The sequence below is a fragment of the Phyllobates terribilis genome, unplaced genomic scaffold (genome assembly GCF_046119375.1).
Source record: "Phyllobates terribilis strain yellow unplaced genomic scaffold, ASM4611937v1 Scaffold_3__8_contigs__length_932513732, whole genome shotgun sequence".
NCBI lineage: Eukaryota > Metazoa > Chordata > Amphibia > Anura > Dendrobatidae > Phyllobates > Phyllobates terribilis.
In genome coordinates, this window is record NW_027362763.1 from 90767811 (window position 1) to 90786838 (window position 19028).

General features: G+C 46.6%; 1 protein-coding gene across 2 annotated transcripts in view; it reads right to left on the bottom strand.

The window, feature by feature from the left end:
- Positions 1-19028, bottom strand: part of LDAH (lipid droplet associated hydrolase) — a 232162-nt gene that overhangs the window by 113058 nt on the left and 100076 nt on the right. For both annotated transcript variants that reach the window (XM_073674046.1, XM_073674047.1), the window contains exon 4: positions 17306-17472. In XM_073674046.1, the coding sequence (XP_073530147.1) occupies positions 17306-17472 (167 nt within the window). The remainder of the gene's footprint in view (positions 1-17305; positions 17473-19028) is intronic.

Here is a 19028-nt window from a genome sequence, read left to right on the forward strand (position 1 = left end):
GGCGAAAGAGTCTCAGTGGGCCCTTTTAACACATACACGATTCATGATGCTCAGATACGGCGGAGAAATAAATATATATATATATATATATATATATATTTATTTATTTATTACACATGGCCCAGCCTGCCCCCTCATCCTTCACATACGCAGACATATGCACACGCACACACGGTACGCAGACATATGCACGCACACACGGTACGCAGACATATGCGTGCGCACACACGGTACGCAGACATGCGCGCGCACACACGGTACGCAGACATATGCGCGCGCACACACGGTACGCAGACATATGCACGCACACACACGGTACGCAGACATATGCGTGCGCACACACGGTACGCAGACATATGCGCGCGCACACACGGTACGCAGACATATGCGCGCGCGCACACGGTACGCAGACATATGCACGCACACACGGTACGCAGACATATGCGCGCGCACACACGGTACGCAGACATATGCGCGCGCACACACGGTACGCAGACATATGCGTGCGCACACACGGTACGCAGACATATGCGCGCGCACACACGGTACGCAGACATATGTACACATACAGACATACACATAGATAAAACAGACAAATATATATACACAGTCATATACACTGACATTCACATACATGCACTCACACAGACCCATTACTAATATTTTTAATATGGGGATTGGGGAAGCCTCACTCACCTGTCCCCGGTCCAGTGTCCTGTCCAGCAGCTCCTCGGGTATGGGGCAGTGCAGGGCCCCCGGCGTGTCACAGACTTCATGGCCCTGGAACATCAGAGGGGCCCACTTGCGGTCGGGTCCGGGCCCCTCCCGCCCATCTGTGCAGGACCTCCGCTCCGACGGTATTTGATTGCCGGCACTCCCCCAGACATGGCCGCGCGCTGTGCGGCTGTGTCTGCTAGTAATGACGCGGCAGGAGCGACACACAAGCACAATTAAAGGTGCAGTGCCGTCGACCCTGCCGTGTCATTACTAGCAGACACAGCCGGACAGCGCGCGGCCATGTCTGGGGGAAGTGCCGGCAATCAAGCAGCGCCTGCGTCCCTGAACAGGTGCCGAGGAAGCGGCCAGGGCCCCGACAGTGAGTGGGCGGGTGGGTGTGTGGGCCCGGCCCCGACAGTGAGTGGGCGGGTGGGTGTGTGGGCCCAGCCCCGACAGTGAGTGGGCGGGTGGGTGTGTGGGCCCGGGCCCTGACAGTGAGTGGGCGGCTGGGCCCCTCTGATTTTCCAGGGCCCCGGCACTTGCCCGGGTACGCCGGGTGCTGACGCCGGCCCTGCTTCCCCCGTAACCCAACTCTCCCTGTCCAGTCCCGGAGCATAAGGGGGGCGGAGCAAAGTGGAGAAGGCGGCCTGAGCGATACTGTCCCTGCTTCCTCCGATTGGATGACTCCGTGAAGGAGGTGGGATTGGATTGAGAGTAATTTTTTTTCTTCTCAACTCCTCAAGCACCAGGCAACATTTTCTAGGCGCCAGACATTTTCTAGGCGCCACTGGCGACCAGGCGCCTGGGTTTGTCGAGCCCTGTTCTAGCCTGTTGTCTTCTGCCTATCCTGGAGGCTGTATTTCCAGGCCAGTGTGAACACGCTCCTAGCCTGTTCTTTCCGCCTTCTAGGGGCCGCATACCTAGACCTGTTTCTGTATCTTGCCTGTTCCTGTCTGAACACGCTCCTAGACTGTTCGTTCCGCCTTCTAGGGGCCACATACCTAGACCCGCTCCTGTATCTTGCTGCTGTGTCTGTTCTTGTCTGAATACTCTCCTAACCTGTTTCCTGTTTTTCTCTATGTCCGTACCTTCCCTTTTTCGGCAGAGTCTGAACTCGTACCTAACCCCTGCTCGTTGTCACTGTACTTCCGTTTGTGAGTTTGTGGTCCACTCGCTACTTCACTGCAAGTACCCTGTGGGTATCTGGTTCTGCCTTTCCCTTCCTGTCTGTTCCGTGTGTACAGAGCCCTGTCCCCCCTGCTCTGCCTTGATCATTGCTCTGGCGGTTCTAGCCTGCTCTGCCTTGCTCACCGCTCCGGCGGTTCTAGCTTGCTCTGCCTTGCTCAAAGCTCCGGCGGTTCTAGCCTGCTCTGCCTTTGCTCACCGCTCCGGCGGTTCTAGCCTGCTCTGCCTTTGCTCACCTCTCCGGCGGTTCTGGCCTGCTCTGACCCTTTGCTCACTGCTCCAGCAGTCTTGCTCCGCTCTGACCCTTTGCTCACTGCTCCGGCAGTCTCGCTCCGCTCTGACCCTTTGCTCACTGCTCCGGCAGTCTCGCTCCGCTCTGACCCTTTGCTCACTGCTCCGGCAGTCTCGCTCCGCTCTGACCCTTTGCTCCCTGCTCCGGCAGTCTCGCTCCGCTCTGACCCCTTTGCTCACTGCTCCAGCCGTCTCGCTCTGCTCTGACCCTTTGCTCACTGCTCCGGCAGTCTCGCTCTGCTCTGACCCTTTGCTCACTGCTCCGGCAGTCTCGCTCTGCTCTGACCCTTTGCTCACTGCTCCGCAGTCTCGCTCTGCTCTGACCCTTTGCTCACTGCTCCGGCAGTCTCGCTCTGCTCTGACTTCTTTGCTCACTGCTCCGGCAGTCTCGCTCTGCTCTGACTCCTTTGCTCACTGCTCCGGCAGTCTCGCTCTGCTCTGACTCCTTTGCTCACTGCTCCGGCAGTCTCGCTCTGCTCTGACTCCTTTGCTCACTGCTCCGGCAGTCTCGCTCTGCTCTGACTCCTTTGCTCACTGCTCTGGCAGTCTCGCTCTGCTCTGACCCTTTGCTCACCGCTCCAGGCGGCCTTGTCCTGCTCTACTCTCGCTCACCGCTACTGGCGGTCTCGTCTTGCTCTGCTCTTGCTCGCCGCTCTGGGCGGTCTCACTCTGCTGTGTTTGTCCGCTGCATCTGCGGTTCTGCTCCTGAGTCCCAGTCTGAACTGGGTCCTATCCACTCTGTGCTCCAACCTGTCATACCAGCCAGTACCTCCCTGCCTGCATACCAGTCGTGCTCGCCAGCATCCACCCGTCTGTATTCCAGCCGTGTCTGCCTATACCCACCAGTCTGTGTGCCAGCCTAACCTGCCTGTACCAGTATTTCCCTGTGTGGGTCAACAGCCGTGTCCGGGGTCTGACCTGGAGTAGCACCTGGTCCCTCTGCCCGGTTCCTCCCTGGTGCACTGGCGTCGTATGCCGTCGTGCGACCTTGGTCGGATCGGGCAGATACTTAGTAACGCCCCTCCAGGCACTCTCCGGTTCATGGCACAGTGGAATCACTACATACACACGCACACGCCACTCAGCCCGGGCGTGTGCATTACAGCATGCTCAGGCCATGGTTCCCGTTGAGCCCCACGGCCTTCGCTCTCTGAGTCGTTTTCCAGCGAATACGTGCTTCTAGAAGAAATTTTTTTTTTTTGCTACCTGCTGAGTTTCAGGCGTATTACGCACCCGTCCAGATGGATCTATCAGCACTCGTTCCTGCGGATCCGCCACGGTACTATGGGGATCTAAGACTGAGTCGTGCATTTGTGGAGCAATGCATTCTACACTTCAAGTTCTACCCTCTTTGTTTTCCCACCGATCGGGTTAAGGTGGGATTCATGATGTCTTACCTAATGGGTGATGCCTTGGAATGGATCAACCCCCTATGGGAAGCACAGGATCCTATCCTCCTGGACCTTCAGGCCTTCCTGGTGGCCTTTCTAATGGTCTTCGATGACCCTAATCCAGAGGCTCCTGCTGAAGCTTCACTTCCCAATAACCCGGAGCAGCCCCGTTGGGTAATGTGTGTGGGTAGCGCACTAGTCCTCCTGCCCGAAGAGACTACTGCCCACCCAGAATCCACACAGGATGACTACACTCTCCGGAATACTTCTCCCAACCTCAAGAGGCAGTCCAGACGTGCTAGGCGTAGAGGCAAGCCGTCACGCCAGGGTCTGTCCTCCCAAAGACCTCCTGACCCCAACCTTGAAGTCCCTGCTGAAGCTTCACTTCCCTGTATCCCGGAGCAGCCCCGACGGGTAATGTGTGTGGGTAGCGCACCAGTTCTCCTGCCCGAAGAGACTTCTGCCCACCTAGAATCCACACAGAAGGACTTCCTGCACCCGATATCTGATGCTTCACCCACTTTAACCGGTGAGCCTGTCCAAGGGTACTCCGAAGCAGTGATTACCTCTGAGTCTGTGCATCTCTACTACCTGGCGGAGGACCCCCTGTTGCCTCCTGAATCCTCCGGGATACCACCTAATGACAAATGGAGAGAGACTTCCCTACACCCGGTACCCGATACTTCGTCCGCTCCGTCCTGTGAGCCTGACAATGGGTACCTCAAAGCGGTAGTTAACCCCGAGTCTCTACACCCCTCCGACCAGGCGGAGGACCTCCAGTTGTCTCCAGAACCCTTCGGGGTGCTACCTGGTAGCGAATGGACAGAGTCTTCCCTATACTCTGTACCTGATACCTCGCCCGCTTCGTCCAGTGAGTCCGACCTAGTGTACTCCGAAGCAGAGGTTATCCCCGAGTCTCTACACCCCTCCGACCAGGAGGAGGACCTCCAGTTGTCTCCTGAACCCTTCGGGGTGCTACCTGATAGCGAATGGACAGAGACTCTCCTATACTCGGTACCTGATACCTCGGCCGCTTCTTCCAGTGAGTCCGACCTAGTGTACTCCGAAGCAGAGGTTATGCCCGAGTCTCTACACTCCTCCGACCAGGCGGAGGACCTCCAGTTGCCTCCTGAACCCTTCGGGGTGCTACCTGATAGCGAATGGACAGGGACTCTCCTATACTCGGTACCTGATACCTCGCCCGCTTCTTCCAGCGAGTCCGACCTAGTGTACTCCGAAGCAGAGGTTGCCCCCGAGTCTCTGCACTCTTCCAACCCGGCGGAGGACCCCCAGTTGTTTCCTGAATCCTCCGGGGTACCACCAGATAACCAAGAGACAGTGACTTTTTTACACCTTGTACCTGATACCTCGCCCATTTCATCCTGTGAGCTTGACAAGATGTACCCCGAAGCAGAGGTTAACCCCGAGTCTCTGCACCCCTCCAACCCGGCGGAGGACTTCCAGTTGTCTCCTGAACCCTCTGGGGTGCTACCTGATAATAAGTGGAGAGAGACTTCCTTGTGTGCTGTTCCTGGTACTCCACCCGTTTCGTCTGTTGTTGAGGATGGCTGGATAGGACGTAGCATCCTAGCTACCCAGATGAGACCAGTTTTTCCTGTGGACAGTGGAAGTGATCTCCTTGAAGTGAAGGATTGGCCCTCGAATTCCCTGCGGAACATTCTGGCAGGCCTGAAGAAGAGGGGGCGCAAGGGGGGGGGTACTGTAACATACCTGGCGGCGTCCTTGCATAGTGGTCCATCTCCCACTGTGCAAGAGCGCGCACTTGATCTCCAGTCCAGTCTGCTAGCCTGGCTTCCCTCCATGCTGTCTGCTTGCCTCTGTTTCTGCTGCTTAAGGGCGGCGCCCGATCACTTCCTGTTGCTTGCACCTGCTGCAGACACACCCCTTGTGCGTCCTCAGCCTATTGCTGTCACCTGGTATTTAACCCAGCTCCTCCCAAGAAACCCGGCCTGAGCATTGTGTTCTGTCAGTTGGCGTCTAGTCACTGATGTGCCAGGTCTTGTCTATGTTTCCAGCCTTGCGGTATCAGTTCCCGTGTCTGAACTGTGTCCTGTCTGAACTATCTTCTAGCCTGTTGTCTTCTGCCTATCCTGGAGGCTGTATTTCCAGGCCAGTGTGAACACGCTCCTAGCCTGTTCTTTCCGCCTTCTAGGGGCCGCATACCTAGACCCGTTTCTGTATCTTGCCTGTTCCTGTCTGAACACGCTCCTAGCCTGTTCGTTCCGCCTTCTAGGGGCCGCATACCTAGACCCGCTCCTGTATCTTGCTGCTGTGTCTGTTCTTGTCTGAATACTCTCCTAGCCTGTTTCCTGTTTTTCTCTATGTCCGTACCTTCCCTTTTTCTGCAGAGTCTGAACTCGTACCTAACTCCTGCTCGTTGTCACTGTACTTCCGTTTGTGAGTTTGTGGTCCACTTGCTACTTCACTGCAAGTACCCTGTGGGTATCTGGTTCTGCCTTTCCCTTCCTGTCTGTTCCGTGTGTACAGAGCCCTGTCCCCCCTGCTCTGCCTTGCTCACCGCTCCGGCGGTTCTAGCCTGCTCTGCCTTGCTCACCGCTCCGGAGGTTCTAGCCTGCTCTGCCTTGCTCACCGCTCCGGAGGTTCTAGCCTGCTCTGCCTTGCTCACCGCTCCGGCGGTTCTAGCCTGCTCTGCCTTGCTCACCGCTCCGGCGGTTCTAGCCTGCTCTGCCTTGCTCACCGCTCCGGAGGTTCTAGCCTGCTCTGCCTTGCTCACCGCTCCGGAGGTTCTAGCCTGCTCTGCCTTGCTCACCGCTCCGACGGTTTTAGCCTGCTCTGCCTTTGCTCACCTCTCCGGCGGTTCTGGCCTGCTCTGACCCTTTGCTCACTGCTCCGGCAGTCTTGCTCCGCTCTGACCCTTTGCTCACTGCTCCGGCAGTCTCGTTCCGCTCTGACCCTTTGCTCACTGCTCCGGCAGTCTCGCTTCGCTCTGACCCTTTGCTCACTGCTCCGGCAGTCTCGCTCCGCTCTGACCCTTTGCTCACTGCTCCGGCAGTCTCGCTCTGCTCTGACCCTTTGCTCACTGCTCCGGCAGTCTCGCTCTGCTCTGACCCTTTGCTCACTGCTCCGGCAGTCTCGCTCTGCTCTGACCCTTTGCTCACTGCTCCGGCAGTCTCGCTCTGCTCTGACCCTTTGCTCACTGCTCCGGCAGTCTCGCTCTGCTCTGACCCTTTGCTCACTGCTCCGGCAGTCTCGCTCTGCTCTGACCCTTTGCTCACCGCTCCAGGTGGCCTTGTCCTGCTCTACTCTCGCTCACCGCTACTGGCGGTCTCGTCTTGCTCTGCTCTTGCTCGCCGCTCCGGGCGGTCTCACTCTGCTGTGTTTGTCCGCTGCATCTGCGGTTCTGTTCCTGAGTCCCAGTCTGAACTGGGTCCTATCCACTCTGTGCTCCAACCTGTCATACCAGTCAGTACCTCCCTGCCTGCATATCAGTCGTGCTCGCCAGCATCCACCCGTCTGTATTCCAGCCGTGTCTGCCTATACCCACCAGTCTGTGTGCCAGCCTAACCTGCCTGTACCAGTATTTCCCTGTGTGGGTCAACAGTCGTGTCCGGGGTCTGACCTGGAGTAGCACCTGGTCCCTCTGCCCGGTTCCTCCCTGGTGCACTGGCGTCGTATGCCGTCGTGCGACCTTGGTCGGATCGGGCAGATACTTAGTTACGCCCCTCCAGGCACTCTCCGGTTCATGGCACAGTGGAATCACTACATACACACGCACACGCCACTCAGCCCGGGCGTGTGCATTACAAGTGGGCTCTTAAGAAGCATTATTGTTATAGGAACACTCAAGAGTATTGTGGCCGTAAAACGGGCATAATGTCGACACTGTTTTCTAGGGCATTTGCACAGGGCATTAATACTTTCTAGGGGGCAACTTTAAAGTAAGTAAGGGGCACAGTGGTGGGCATTATTATGTGGGGCACGAAGAGGAACCCTGTTGTGTCAAACAGCAGGTGCATTAATAGGGACAGATACGGCAGCAGCGGCTCAGTATTGTGGTATCAGTAGGATGAGGAGTTTGTGCAGTTTGGGAATAGATGGAAACGGTGCTGGAACTGTGAGAAGTTAGACGTGTCTTTGTTGCAATCTCTGCAGATGAGTCGTGGCTGGAAGAAGTTGCCATGTTGGTCTGGGTCAGATAAAAAAGTAGTGAAAAATGAACGCTTCCACCAGAAAGAATGTAATCTGTTACTATATATAACTGTACTGTAATCACTTGTATGTTCTGCAGGGCTGGTATCTATCACAATATGGCCCCCATATGGCGGTAATATCAGTGTGCCACCATAGTTGTAATCAGGATTACCTGGTTAGGGGACCACTCAGATGTATCGCTTTCCCCCATGAGCTGAACCCTAGCTACGCCTCTGCGCTGAATATAGCTCTTCATGGCATTGGCTGTATGTTTGGAGAATACATTCGGAGCCAAAAAGATGCCTCCCTGATGGTATTGCATGATGGATAAGTATCTGCCAGGAACAGTGAGGCACGTTGGAGGGTCCTTACAGACTTGGGGCTACATTTCAGCAAAAGGTGTTGGTGATTTGGTCAGGATTAATGGTGTCCTCAATTATGAGAAATACAGGCAGATAGTTATTCATCAAGTAATACCATCATGGAGGTGTCGGGCTCCAAATTTATTCGGCAGCAGGCCAATGACCCCAAACATCCAGCCAAGAACCATCTACAGCATAAAGAAGAACTGGAAGTGATGATACGGCCCCCACAGAGCCCTGATCGCAACATCAAGTCTGTCTGGGATTACATGAAGAGACAGAAGGATTTGCACAAGCGACATCCACAGAAGATCTGTGGTTAGACCTCCAAGATGTATGGAACAATCTGCCTGCCAAGTTCCTTCAAAAACTGTATCAAATATGGATTTAATTTAGATTTCTCTTTCGTTCATTCGTTTTGCATTTTGTTAATTGATGAAAATAAACTACTTTATTAACACTTCTATTTTTTTAAACCATTTTTACTTTGTAACATTTTTTTCCCACCTGCCTAATACTTTTGCATGATATATGTATGTCCATTCTATTACATTGAAACATGTTTAGTCAGTGAGCGTGGGTAAAATAAACTTTATTTCCAGGGTTGGCAATGTAGCAGATCTGCTAAGACTGCGTGAACGTGTAAAGTTGGGGGTCGAGTGGGAAGGGTTTAGGTGGAGTTACAAAGTGTGTGCTTGCTGCTGACTTGCAGCCCACCACAAGGGCTGATGGTAGATATACTCAGTAAGGAAGTGGAGATCCTGCAAGTTATGGTCCCAGGTCCTCTTCTTGGTTTCTACGGGACATAGGCCAGGGTTTTCTGTTATGGCACGTGACCACAGCTATGTGTGAAGGAGCTGGCTCACCCTCTACTATCACAGTTGATGTATAGATAGAAAAGGGGGCTGGCTGAGATATTGAAAGGAGCGGTCAGCCGACTCCCTTCATACAGTACATTGCCGTTATGAGTCAGACACAACATTGAAGAACACTCACTGGGATCGGGAACCAGATTTTGTAGCTGTAGATTGGGGCACCCTATAATGGACAAGTATATTGAAAAATATTTTTATATCTTACTAACTGAAAAGGTTTATCCAGGGTGTTTTTTTTATATATAAACCATCACAGCATGGTGCAAAAATGAAAATAAATACATTTTATATATCATATATCTAGACTTTTGACTGTGTTAGAAAACATAATCTTCTTGTAACTTCATGGTTCTGTCTCACCATATATATTTGTGTTGCCCAATATGTAATAAAACTAATCCGTCGATGTTCTACACTGGTGTCCCTTGACTGGCTTCTTACTTTGCAGGTTTCAGGGATGTCATAGAAAAATGTAAATTTGCAGAAGACACCAGATTGCAAATCATAGTACTAAAACAGCTACAAAAAATCAAGTGACATTCAAGGTCACAAAAATGTCACAATTTTTTTTCAGTTCTTTAAAGGGAATCTGTCAACAGGTTTTTGCTATATAATCAGGGGGCAGATAACCTGATTCCAGCAATGTGTTTCTTACTGGGCTGCTTGTTGATGTTTCAATAAAATCATTGTTTTATCAGCAGGAGATTATCACTAGAGGACTAGTTGTCTCGTGCCATGTAGTCCTCCTGCTCTCCATGACCCCGCCCTCATCATTGATTGGCAGTTTTCTTCCAATGTACACAGAAACCTCCCAATCAGTGGTGTGGGCGGGGTTATACAGAGCTCAGCATTCACAGAACTGCTAGATTACGGCAAAGAAAACAGAGATTTTATCAAAACTGCACCAAGAAGCCCACTAAGTAATACATAACTGAAATCAGGGTCTTTGTCTCTACATTATACGGCTCTCTAATTACATAGCACAAAACTGCTGACAGATTCCCTTTAATCATCTCTTTTCAGTAACCAATAGGGAATGAAAGGGGTTAATCGAAACAATCAGATTGTGGTTTACATGGGGTAATAATGTTCTTATTAAGAATACTGGTCATCCGGGCAGAGAGGGCCGATAGCTTTTGGATTAAATCTTGTAATGAAAGTTATACCTACTTAGTCACAGATGATTGAACGACAGTACTTACACATATAAAGAGGCTACTAATAAAATCATCACCATGGGCAGAGGATAATTAGAACACATGTATTGTTTTAGGCAATGTAGAGGTCGAGCCCCTCATGTATCATGCATTCCTAGGGGAAAGAGGCTAAACGTTAATATTTTTGGCTTTACGTGTCTTGTGTTTTTGACCCTTCGACGTGGATTTTATGTAATGTAGAAGGTGTTAGAGACATGATGACTTTCCAGGTTCGCGGAGATGGTTCTTCAATGCCCTATTGTTTTTGACAACAGAATCACATCACCATTATTCTTCCTACGTATTGTATAATAGTATCTTATTGTCGACAAATCCACAGATGAAGAATGTAGGTTAACCTCGAACTTTACGGGATCGAAAAAAGTCTGCACTCTGTGACAAACAGATGTAATGTATCTGCCTCCTTGAGGATGGTGTTCTTCTTAATATTCCAATACTTTTAGGTCTAAAGCTTGACACAAAGCCTACTCAAAACTCCTAGGGATGCAAAGAAACAAAATCTGTGACAAAGGCAGACAAGCAGGAGGTAAAGGGAATCTGTCACCAGGTTTTTGCTACCTAATCTGAGAGCAGTATGAAGTAGAGACAGAGAGCCCCATATAGTCCTCCATACAGAATAATGGGCCCACATAGTCCTCCAAACAGTATTATGGGCATCACATAGTCCTCCATGCAATATTATGGGCACAACATAGTTCTCCATACAGAATAATAGCCTCACATAGTCCTCCATATATTTATAATGGGCCCCACACAGTCCTCCATACAGTATAATGGGTCCCACATAGTTCTCCATACAGAATAATGGCCTCACATAATCCTCCATACAGTATAATGGCCCCACATAGTCCTCCATACAGAATAATGGGCCCCACATAGTCCTCCAAACAGTATTATGGGCACCACATAGTCCTCCATGCAGTATAATGGGCCCCACATAGTCCTCCATACAGAATAATGGCCCCACATAGTCCTCCTTACAGAATAATGGCCCCACATAGTCCTCCATACAGTATAATGGCCCCACATAAAGGGGGTGGTTCTGGTGTCATGGGCCAAATATATTCACCTTGCAGGCCAGATTCGGCCCACGGGCCAGAGTTTGACATGTATGCCTTAGAGGCTGTGATTAGTAGTATCTGCGATGTCTATGTGGTTAGAGAAAGTTAGGACACTTCCAGTGCTAAGCCAATAAGGCCTTGCAGGTGTGCCATCTTCATACACCTAATAAGCCCTCCAAACCCACATACTGCTAAGTCAATTAAAAAAAAAAGTTATAGCTCTCAGAATATAGCAATACAATTTAGTTTGGATTTCTTTTTAATAAGTTTACATTTTTTTATTATAGTAAAAAAAAAAAGTATAAACTTTGGTATCGCCGTAAACATACTAACATGCAGATGTAGAATAAAGCTCATATGTCACAAGGTCGCACATGGTGAATACAGTAGAATGAAGCACAAAAAAATCCAAAAAGCTTAAAAATCATGGAATAGCTTGTCATTTTTCAATTCCCTCTTTTAGACAAAAAAAAAGGATAAATCCTAAAAGTTCTTCAAAAATAGCCAAAAATGGTGCCATCAAAAAATATAACTTGTAACACAAAAAACAGGCCTTCATCAGCTATTACGACACAAAAAAATCAAAGAAATTAAAAACAATTTAAATAAAGTTATTGCTCTCAGAAGACCTTAAATAAAAAAAATAAAAAAAAACATCTTTAACCTCTTCATGACTTTGGAATTTCCCTTTTTGCGCTTTCGTTTTTCCCTCCCATTATTCCAAGAGTCATAACTTTTCTATTTTTCGGCTCCCATATTCGTATGAGGACTTGTTTTTTTGCAGGACAAGTTGTACTTTTGAATGACACCATTCATTTTATCATGTGATGCACTGGAAAGTGGGCAAAAAATCTAAGCGTGTTGAAATTGCAAAAAAAAGTGCAATTCCACAATTGTTTTTTATTTTTTTTATTTATCATGTTCAGTATATGGTAAAACTGACCTGGCAATATGATTCCCCAGGTCAGTACGAGTACGCAGATACCAAACATGTATACCGTAGTTTTTGTTTTATCTACTGTAAGTGGTGAAAAAAAATTTGTACATTTGTAAGAACAAAAAATTCCGCTAATGTCGCCTTTTTCCAAGACCAGAAGAGGCTCTATTTTTCGGGATCTGGGGCCGGGTGAGGGCTTATTTTTTGCGCTGAACCGATGATTTTATTGATACCATTTTGGGGTAGATATGATATTTTAATCTCCTCTTACTGCATTTTGCTGCAATGTTGCAGCGACCAAAGAAACATAATTCTGGAGTTTTGATTTTTTTCATTATGCCGTTTACAGATCAGATTTATTTATTTTATATTTTAATAGATCTGACTTTTCAGAACGCAGAGATACCAAATATGAGTGTTTTTTTTAAATTGCTTTATTTTTAATGGAGCAAAAAGGGGGTGATTTGAACTTTTGTGCTTTTTTATTTTTTTCATATTTTTAGAAACTTTTTTCTTACTTTTTACTGTATTGAATAGTCCCCTAAAGGGACTTGAAACTGCGATCGTCTGATCACTTGTGCTATACATTAGAGCAGAAATCATGATCTCCTATGAACGTCAGCTATGAGCCGGCGTTCACAAGACGATCGCAGTTACAGGCACGGGGAACATCAGCAGAACCCCGGGTGTCATGAAAACCCAAAGGTGCCCCGTGATTAAGTGACAGCAGGCCGATGAGCGGGATAAATGATGCACTTCCGGCCGGAGCGTATTAAAACCTGGTGCCAGTGATTGTGATAAACTTAAAGAAATATGACACCATATCTAAGAATTGAAAAATAAAATAAAAAAAGAAACGGCAAAAAGAAAAATCGACTTATTTTTTGCTTCTTTTCTCTAATAATGGCTATTAAAATAAAATAAGAAAAAACGAGTAGAAGGACTGTTCATCCGTTCGACTCTCGAAGAGTCATATGTCACGCAAGTGGGATGTAATGACAGCCAGTCAGCACTGTTCTACACCATACACAGAAACCTAAACGGCTACTAAAGTACACAGATCTTTTTCAGAACGTTATAGGGGAACACATATTCCAGCAAAAATAAGAGCGACGTGAACACACGTTTCTAATTATTACACTTCATATGTTATCCAAGTTAGCATTTAACTTTTATTGGCCATAATAAAGAGGTTGCACAACACTCTGGCTGGATGAAATATTATCTATTGTCGAAGGAAAGATGGAATAAACCCTTTTTTGAGCGCTCCAACCACACAAGAGTTGAGCAGACTCCATACACAATATAGTAACATTGTATTAATTTCTCGCCATTTATAAACTTCTTACCATATTTCACTTTTAATACTGTATAGGAAATACATCTTGCATTAAAGAGATATTCTGACCCCCAAAACTTATATCTTCCCTTCAAGAGAACATGACGCGTGTGTATGCAATATATGGATAGGTCTCGCCCATGGAATTTTCCATCAGGAGAATAGGGGTCCCATCACCCGTGTGTAACAGTCCAAGGTCAATAATAGAGAAGACAAGGAAAACGGGATTTACAATTTTTGGCAAACAGCCATCTAAAGTACGGTATATCGTCAGCTTTACCATCGAACAGCATGGTGAAGAGAAGAAGGGGTTTTAATATATTTAAAAATTGTAACTGTAACAAGAGACCAAAAGAGGAATTGCTTCGAATTTTTAAAAATGTTCTAAATTAAAGGGGTTGTCCAGTGAAGTTGATCATTAGGGGACCAACTACGGATACCTGCACAGATCGGCACTTTTAAACCCGTTGGAATAGAGCGGCAGTGCGAAAGCTCAACCACTGCTTTCTTCACTCTTTATGGCGCTGCTGAGCTCTGCGTTCGGCTTTTTTTCATATTCTCATACAGAATGGAGATGCAGCACCATTTTGTAAGGGGGATAAGAGTGCCCCATCAGGGATAAACATTCCGTGTTCTGCTGATCGGTGCCCCACTGTTCAGTAAGCTATCATCTATCCTCAGGATAGGTGATAACTTTTTTTTCTTGAGCAACCATTTTAACTTTAAAATAAATATTTAACATGACACTACTTTTATGGCATACTTTTCATTCTTAGAGTTTTCTGACTGTTTACCTTGAGCCATAAACCCACAGTAATAAAAGAAAAGTATACTAAAAATCAAGAAATGTAAAAACTTTAAAAAGTAATTGAAAATGGTACAGTAAGCCTATTATTTTTACTTAAAATGTATCATAAAATTGATCTAAGACTAACAATCTCAAAAATCCAAACTTCCCCCTCAAATCATCAAGCCTTTTCTTGTGCTGCACCAGTTATTTGGAATGCGCTACCTCAGACAATCAAGCTAATTCCCAATGTCCAATGTTTTAAAACATCCTTTTTTTCACACATCTTTTTAGGCAGGACTATTGCAATTACAAATGTAATTTTTCTCTGTTGCCCCTTTTCTAAATTTTTCTGCAAATCCTGGATCCTTCAATCAATTAATCAGTAGCACTTGATATCTGCACAAACACAGACACTGGCTGGTGACTAGTTCATGAGGCTTTACATCTTCAACTTTACAGTGGGTACGGAAAGTATTCAGACCCCTTTAAATTTTTCACTCTTTGTTTCGTTGCAGCCATTAGGTAAATTCTAAAAAGTTAATTTTTTTTCGCATTAAAGTACACTCTGCACCCCATCTTGACTGAAAAAAACAGAAATGTAGAAATTTTTACAAATTTATTAAAAAAGAAAAACTGAAATATCACATGGTCATAAGTATTCAGACCCTTTGCTCAGTATTGAGTAGAAGCCCCCTTTTGAGCTAGTACAGCCATGAGTCTTCTTGGGAATGATGCAACAAGTTTTTCACACCTGGATTTGGGGATCCTCTGCCATTCTTCCTTGCAGATCCTCTCCAGTTCCGTCAGGTTGGATGGTGAACAGACATTTTCAGGTCTCTCCAGAGATGCTCAATTGGGTTTAGGTCAGGGCTCTGGCTGGGCCAGTCAAGAATGGTCACAGAGTTGTTCTGAAGCCACTCCTTTGTTATTTTGGCTGTGTGCTTAGGGTCATTGTCTTGTTGGAAGGTGAACCTTCGGCCAAGTCTGAGGTCCAGAGCACTTTGGAAGAGGTTTTCATCCAGGATATCTCTGTACTTGGCCGCATTCATGTTTCCTTCAATTGCAACCAGTCGTCCTGTCCCTGCAGCTGAAAAACACCCCCATAGCATGATGCTGCCACCACCATGTTTCACTCTTGGGATTGTATTGGGCAGGTGATGAGCAGTGCCTGGTTTTCTCCATACATACCGCTTAGAATTATCACCAAAAAGTTCTATCTTCATCTCATCAGACCAGAGAATCTTATTTCTCATAGTCGGTCTGGTGTCCTTCATGTGTTTTTGAGCAAACTCTATGCAGGCTTTCATATGTCTTTCACTGAGGAGAGGCTTCCGTCGGGCCACTCTGCCATAATAACTCCCTACTGCATCTCTGGAGCTCAGCCACAGTGATCTTGGGGTTCTTCTTTACCTCTCTCACCAAGGCTCTTCTCCCACGATTGCTCAGTTTGGCTGGACGGCCAGGTCTAGGAAGATTTCTGGTGGTCCCAAACATCTACCATTTAAGGATTATGGAGGCCACTGTGCTCTTAGGAACCTTGAGTAATGCAGAAATTCTTTTGTGACCTTGGCCAGATCTGTGCCTTGCCACAATTCTGTCTCTGAGCTCCTTGGACAGTTCCTTTGAGCTCATGATTCTCATTTGGTCTGACTTGCACTGTGAGCTGTGAGGTCTTACATAGACAGGTGTGTGCCTTTCCAAATCAAGTCCTATCAGTTTAATTAAACACAGCTGGACTCCAATGAAGGAGTAGAACCACCTCAAGGAGGATCACAAGGAAATGGACAGCATGTGACTTAAATATGAGTGTCTGAGCAAAGGATCTGAATACTTATGACCATGTGATATTTCAGTTTTTCTTTTTTAATAAATTTGCAAAAATTTCTACATTTCTGTTTTTTTTCAGTCAAGATGGGATGCAGAGTGTGAGAAAAAATATGAACTTTTTAGAATTTACCAAATGGCTGCAATGAAACAAAGAGTGAAAAATTTAAAGGGGTCTGAATACTTTCCACACCTACTTTATACTCTGAATTGTAAAGTGCCACAGAATATGTAGGTTCGGTATAAATAAAAAGTATACAGTAAGGTAGTAGCAGAAAAGTTGAGTAAATCACTGTCTAGTGAATACATGTTCAGCGACGAGAAAGAAATTGTTTGCTTATCATTGACTGAATCTTTTAAAAATTTCCCAAAACTTAGGAGTTCTTCTGTTTTTCACCATGTGTAATCAGCCACTGGCTAGTCATAAGCTGAAGGGAAAGGAGGAAAGAAAATGATTTTTTGTTACGTATAATAAATATGTGTCTTTCGAAAGTTGGCAACTCACCATGAATCGATTTGTGCTCATTTCTACCAATATTGGTTCACATGTAAAAAGAATTCTTAAGGCCCTCATACACATTAAATGGATGTTGGCCAAAAGAGCCTTTTGTCAACAGATATTTCTTCCAACTCCCCCATATTCAGGAGAGTTCGTCCGAATGCTCCTGTGTTCTCTATGAGCGCCGCTACCAGACTCCTCTCATCTACCTCCAAAAAAGCAAAAGGATCGGCCATTGGATACCCAATGTGGTACATGCTCCTCTCCCCCGATATCATCTGTTGGGGAAGAGTCGGGGAGGGCCTCATGCACTGTCAGATGATCTCGCTAATTATCTTTGGGTTCATACAACTTTAGTCTATAGGAGTCTTAAGAGAATAACGAATTTGATCCCCAAAAGTCATAGCAGGACCTTATTTTAGAAACAATGAGAATACCAGTTCATTGGAATCTACATTTATGCTTCCGAGAGCTGAAAAAAGAAAATAGAAAGAAGACAACGATCATCAAAAAGGATTATGCAGTCATAAAATTCATGACCACTTGTTGAGATTCACCTGCCCAAAGACAAGGCATTTTAGAATCATTCACCCAAAGTCACAACCAAGAGCTGTAAACCATTGCTCCTATTGAAAACATCTTACCTTTAGCTCTGGAGATCGTTTCATCATCTCCAAGATAATATAACAACCAATGGAATGGCCGATGAGAACCAGTCGTATGTCGGTTGGAACATACTGCTTTAAGTAGAAGAGCTTGTGTTCGATTTGTCCATTGAGGCTAAAGACGTCATCGATCTGTTGGTTGTGCTCTGCAAAAAGAAGAGATCCGCACACAAATTAGAAGTCACAAGATGCAGAAAAATGTAGATTTTGCCAAAAGTAAAAAAATATGACTGCACATTTCGGGGCAGATTCATCAAATTGTTTATGCTAGAAATGTGAAAAACACTTTGAAAGGTAGCAAAAAAATTGCCAACTTTTGGCATTTTCACACCAGTCCATGCAGGCTCTACCAAAGTAGGAGGGATTTAACGTGAGGCCATAATTAATGTGTGAAAATTCTTCAAAAGTTGCACGAAGGCGCACTCCACTGAGAAGATGCACCAAATTCATTTAGTGGAGTGTGCCTTTTCTACTCTCAGTGGAGTAGATGGAGCAGCTTGGCAAGTGAGTGCTTCTAGCTGGCGGCCGCCAACACCGATAACAGCTGATAGGCGGGGGTGCCGGGTGTCAGTCCCCGGCCGATCAGACATTGATGACCTACCCTATGGATTGGCCATCAATATAAAAGTAGTGGACAACCTCTTTAATTTTATTGAGGGACAATTGCCTATACAGCCATATCACTACTTCCATAAGTATAAACATGCTGACTGGTTCCCTTTAAGGACATGTGCACATTTGCACCTAGTTTGTTGACAGGAACCCATCGTTAGGTTTGGGCACTATTCATTTCCACCATACACTTACACAATCTAAACACGTTACTGAAAATTCATTTTTTTTGTTCACAATGCAGGCTGGTCACCCGTGGAGAAACTTCAAGCTTGTGGGGCCCCAATGTAAAATCTCCAATGGGGACCTAAACTATTAAGGCTTCTGGAATCTTTTGGGACCTCCTTAGGCTTAAAGCTCCGGGTTGGACTGAAACACCTGTACCCGCTGTAGTTATGCCCCTGTTGGTCACTACTGAGGCTAGTGATTGGCTGCAGCGGTCAAATACTTCTCTGTATGGATCAGGAAGTAAAGAAGGGGTAAACTAGTCAGTGCTGGAAAAGGAGTGGAGTTTGTAGGACTCTTGCAAAGTTATTTTTTTCATATTAGATGCATTGTAATAAAATGGTTATGAAAAGTGTTCATAGCCTTTAATAAGTGATAAATACTTTGCCAAGTTAAAAAAAAAATATCCTCCCAAAACATAAAAGAAAAGCACAATAGTTATTAGCTGATATTCCTGACTTACATTCTATCAGATGTTCTGGCTGCTTTATAGCAGATGAGCAGAAATGACTAGGTGCAGAGCAGAACGCTTCACTCCAGACAGAACTTATGACGTGGGATTTGGATACGTATAAAAGCATGGTGCATTCCAGGATTTCCACCGCCCAGAGCTAATTCATGTACTATCAACTCTTCTGGCACAATTAAAGAAAAATCAAAGCCCGAGTTAGAGAGGCAAGAATCGCTGCGTCACTCCACGGCAGCATTCTCGGCACTGAGTAGACAAGCGGGAACATCATGAAATGGACTGGTGTCATAAAGGTTCACAAAATGTTACAGACCTCCTTAAATATTAGTTATTCTGTATATAAATGTTGTATATCTTATTATACATCCACACGGTGCTATATCTCATCCAACTGCT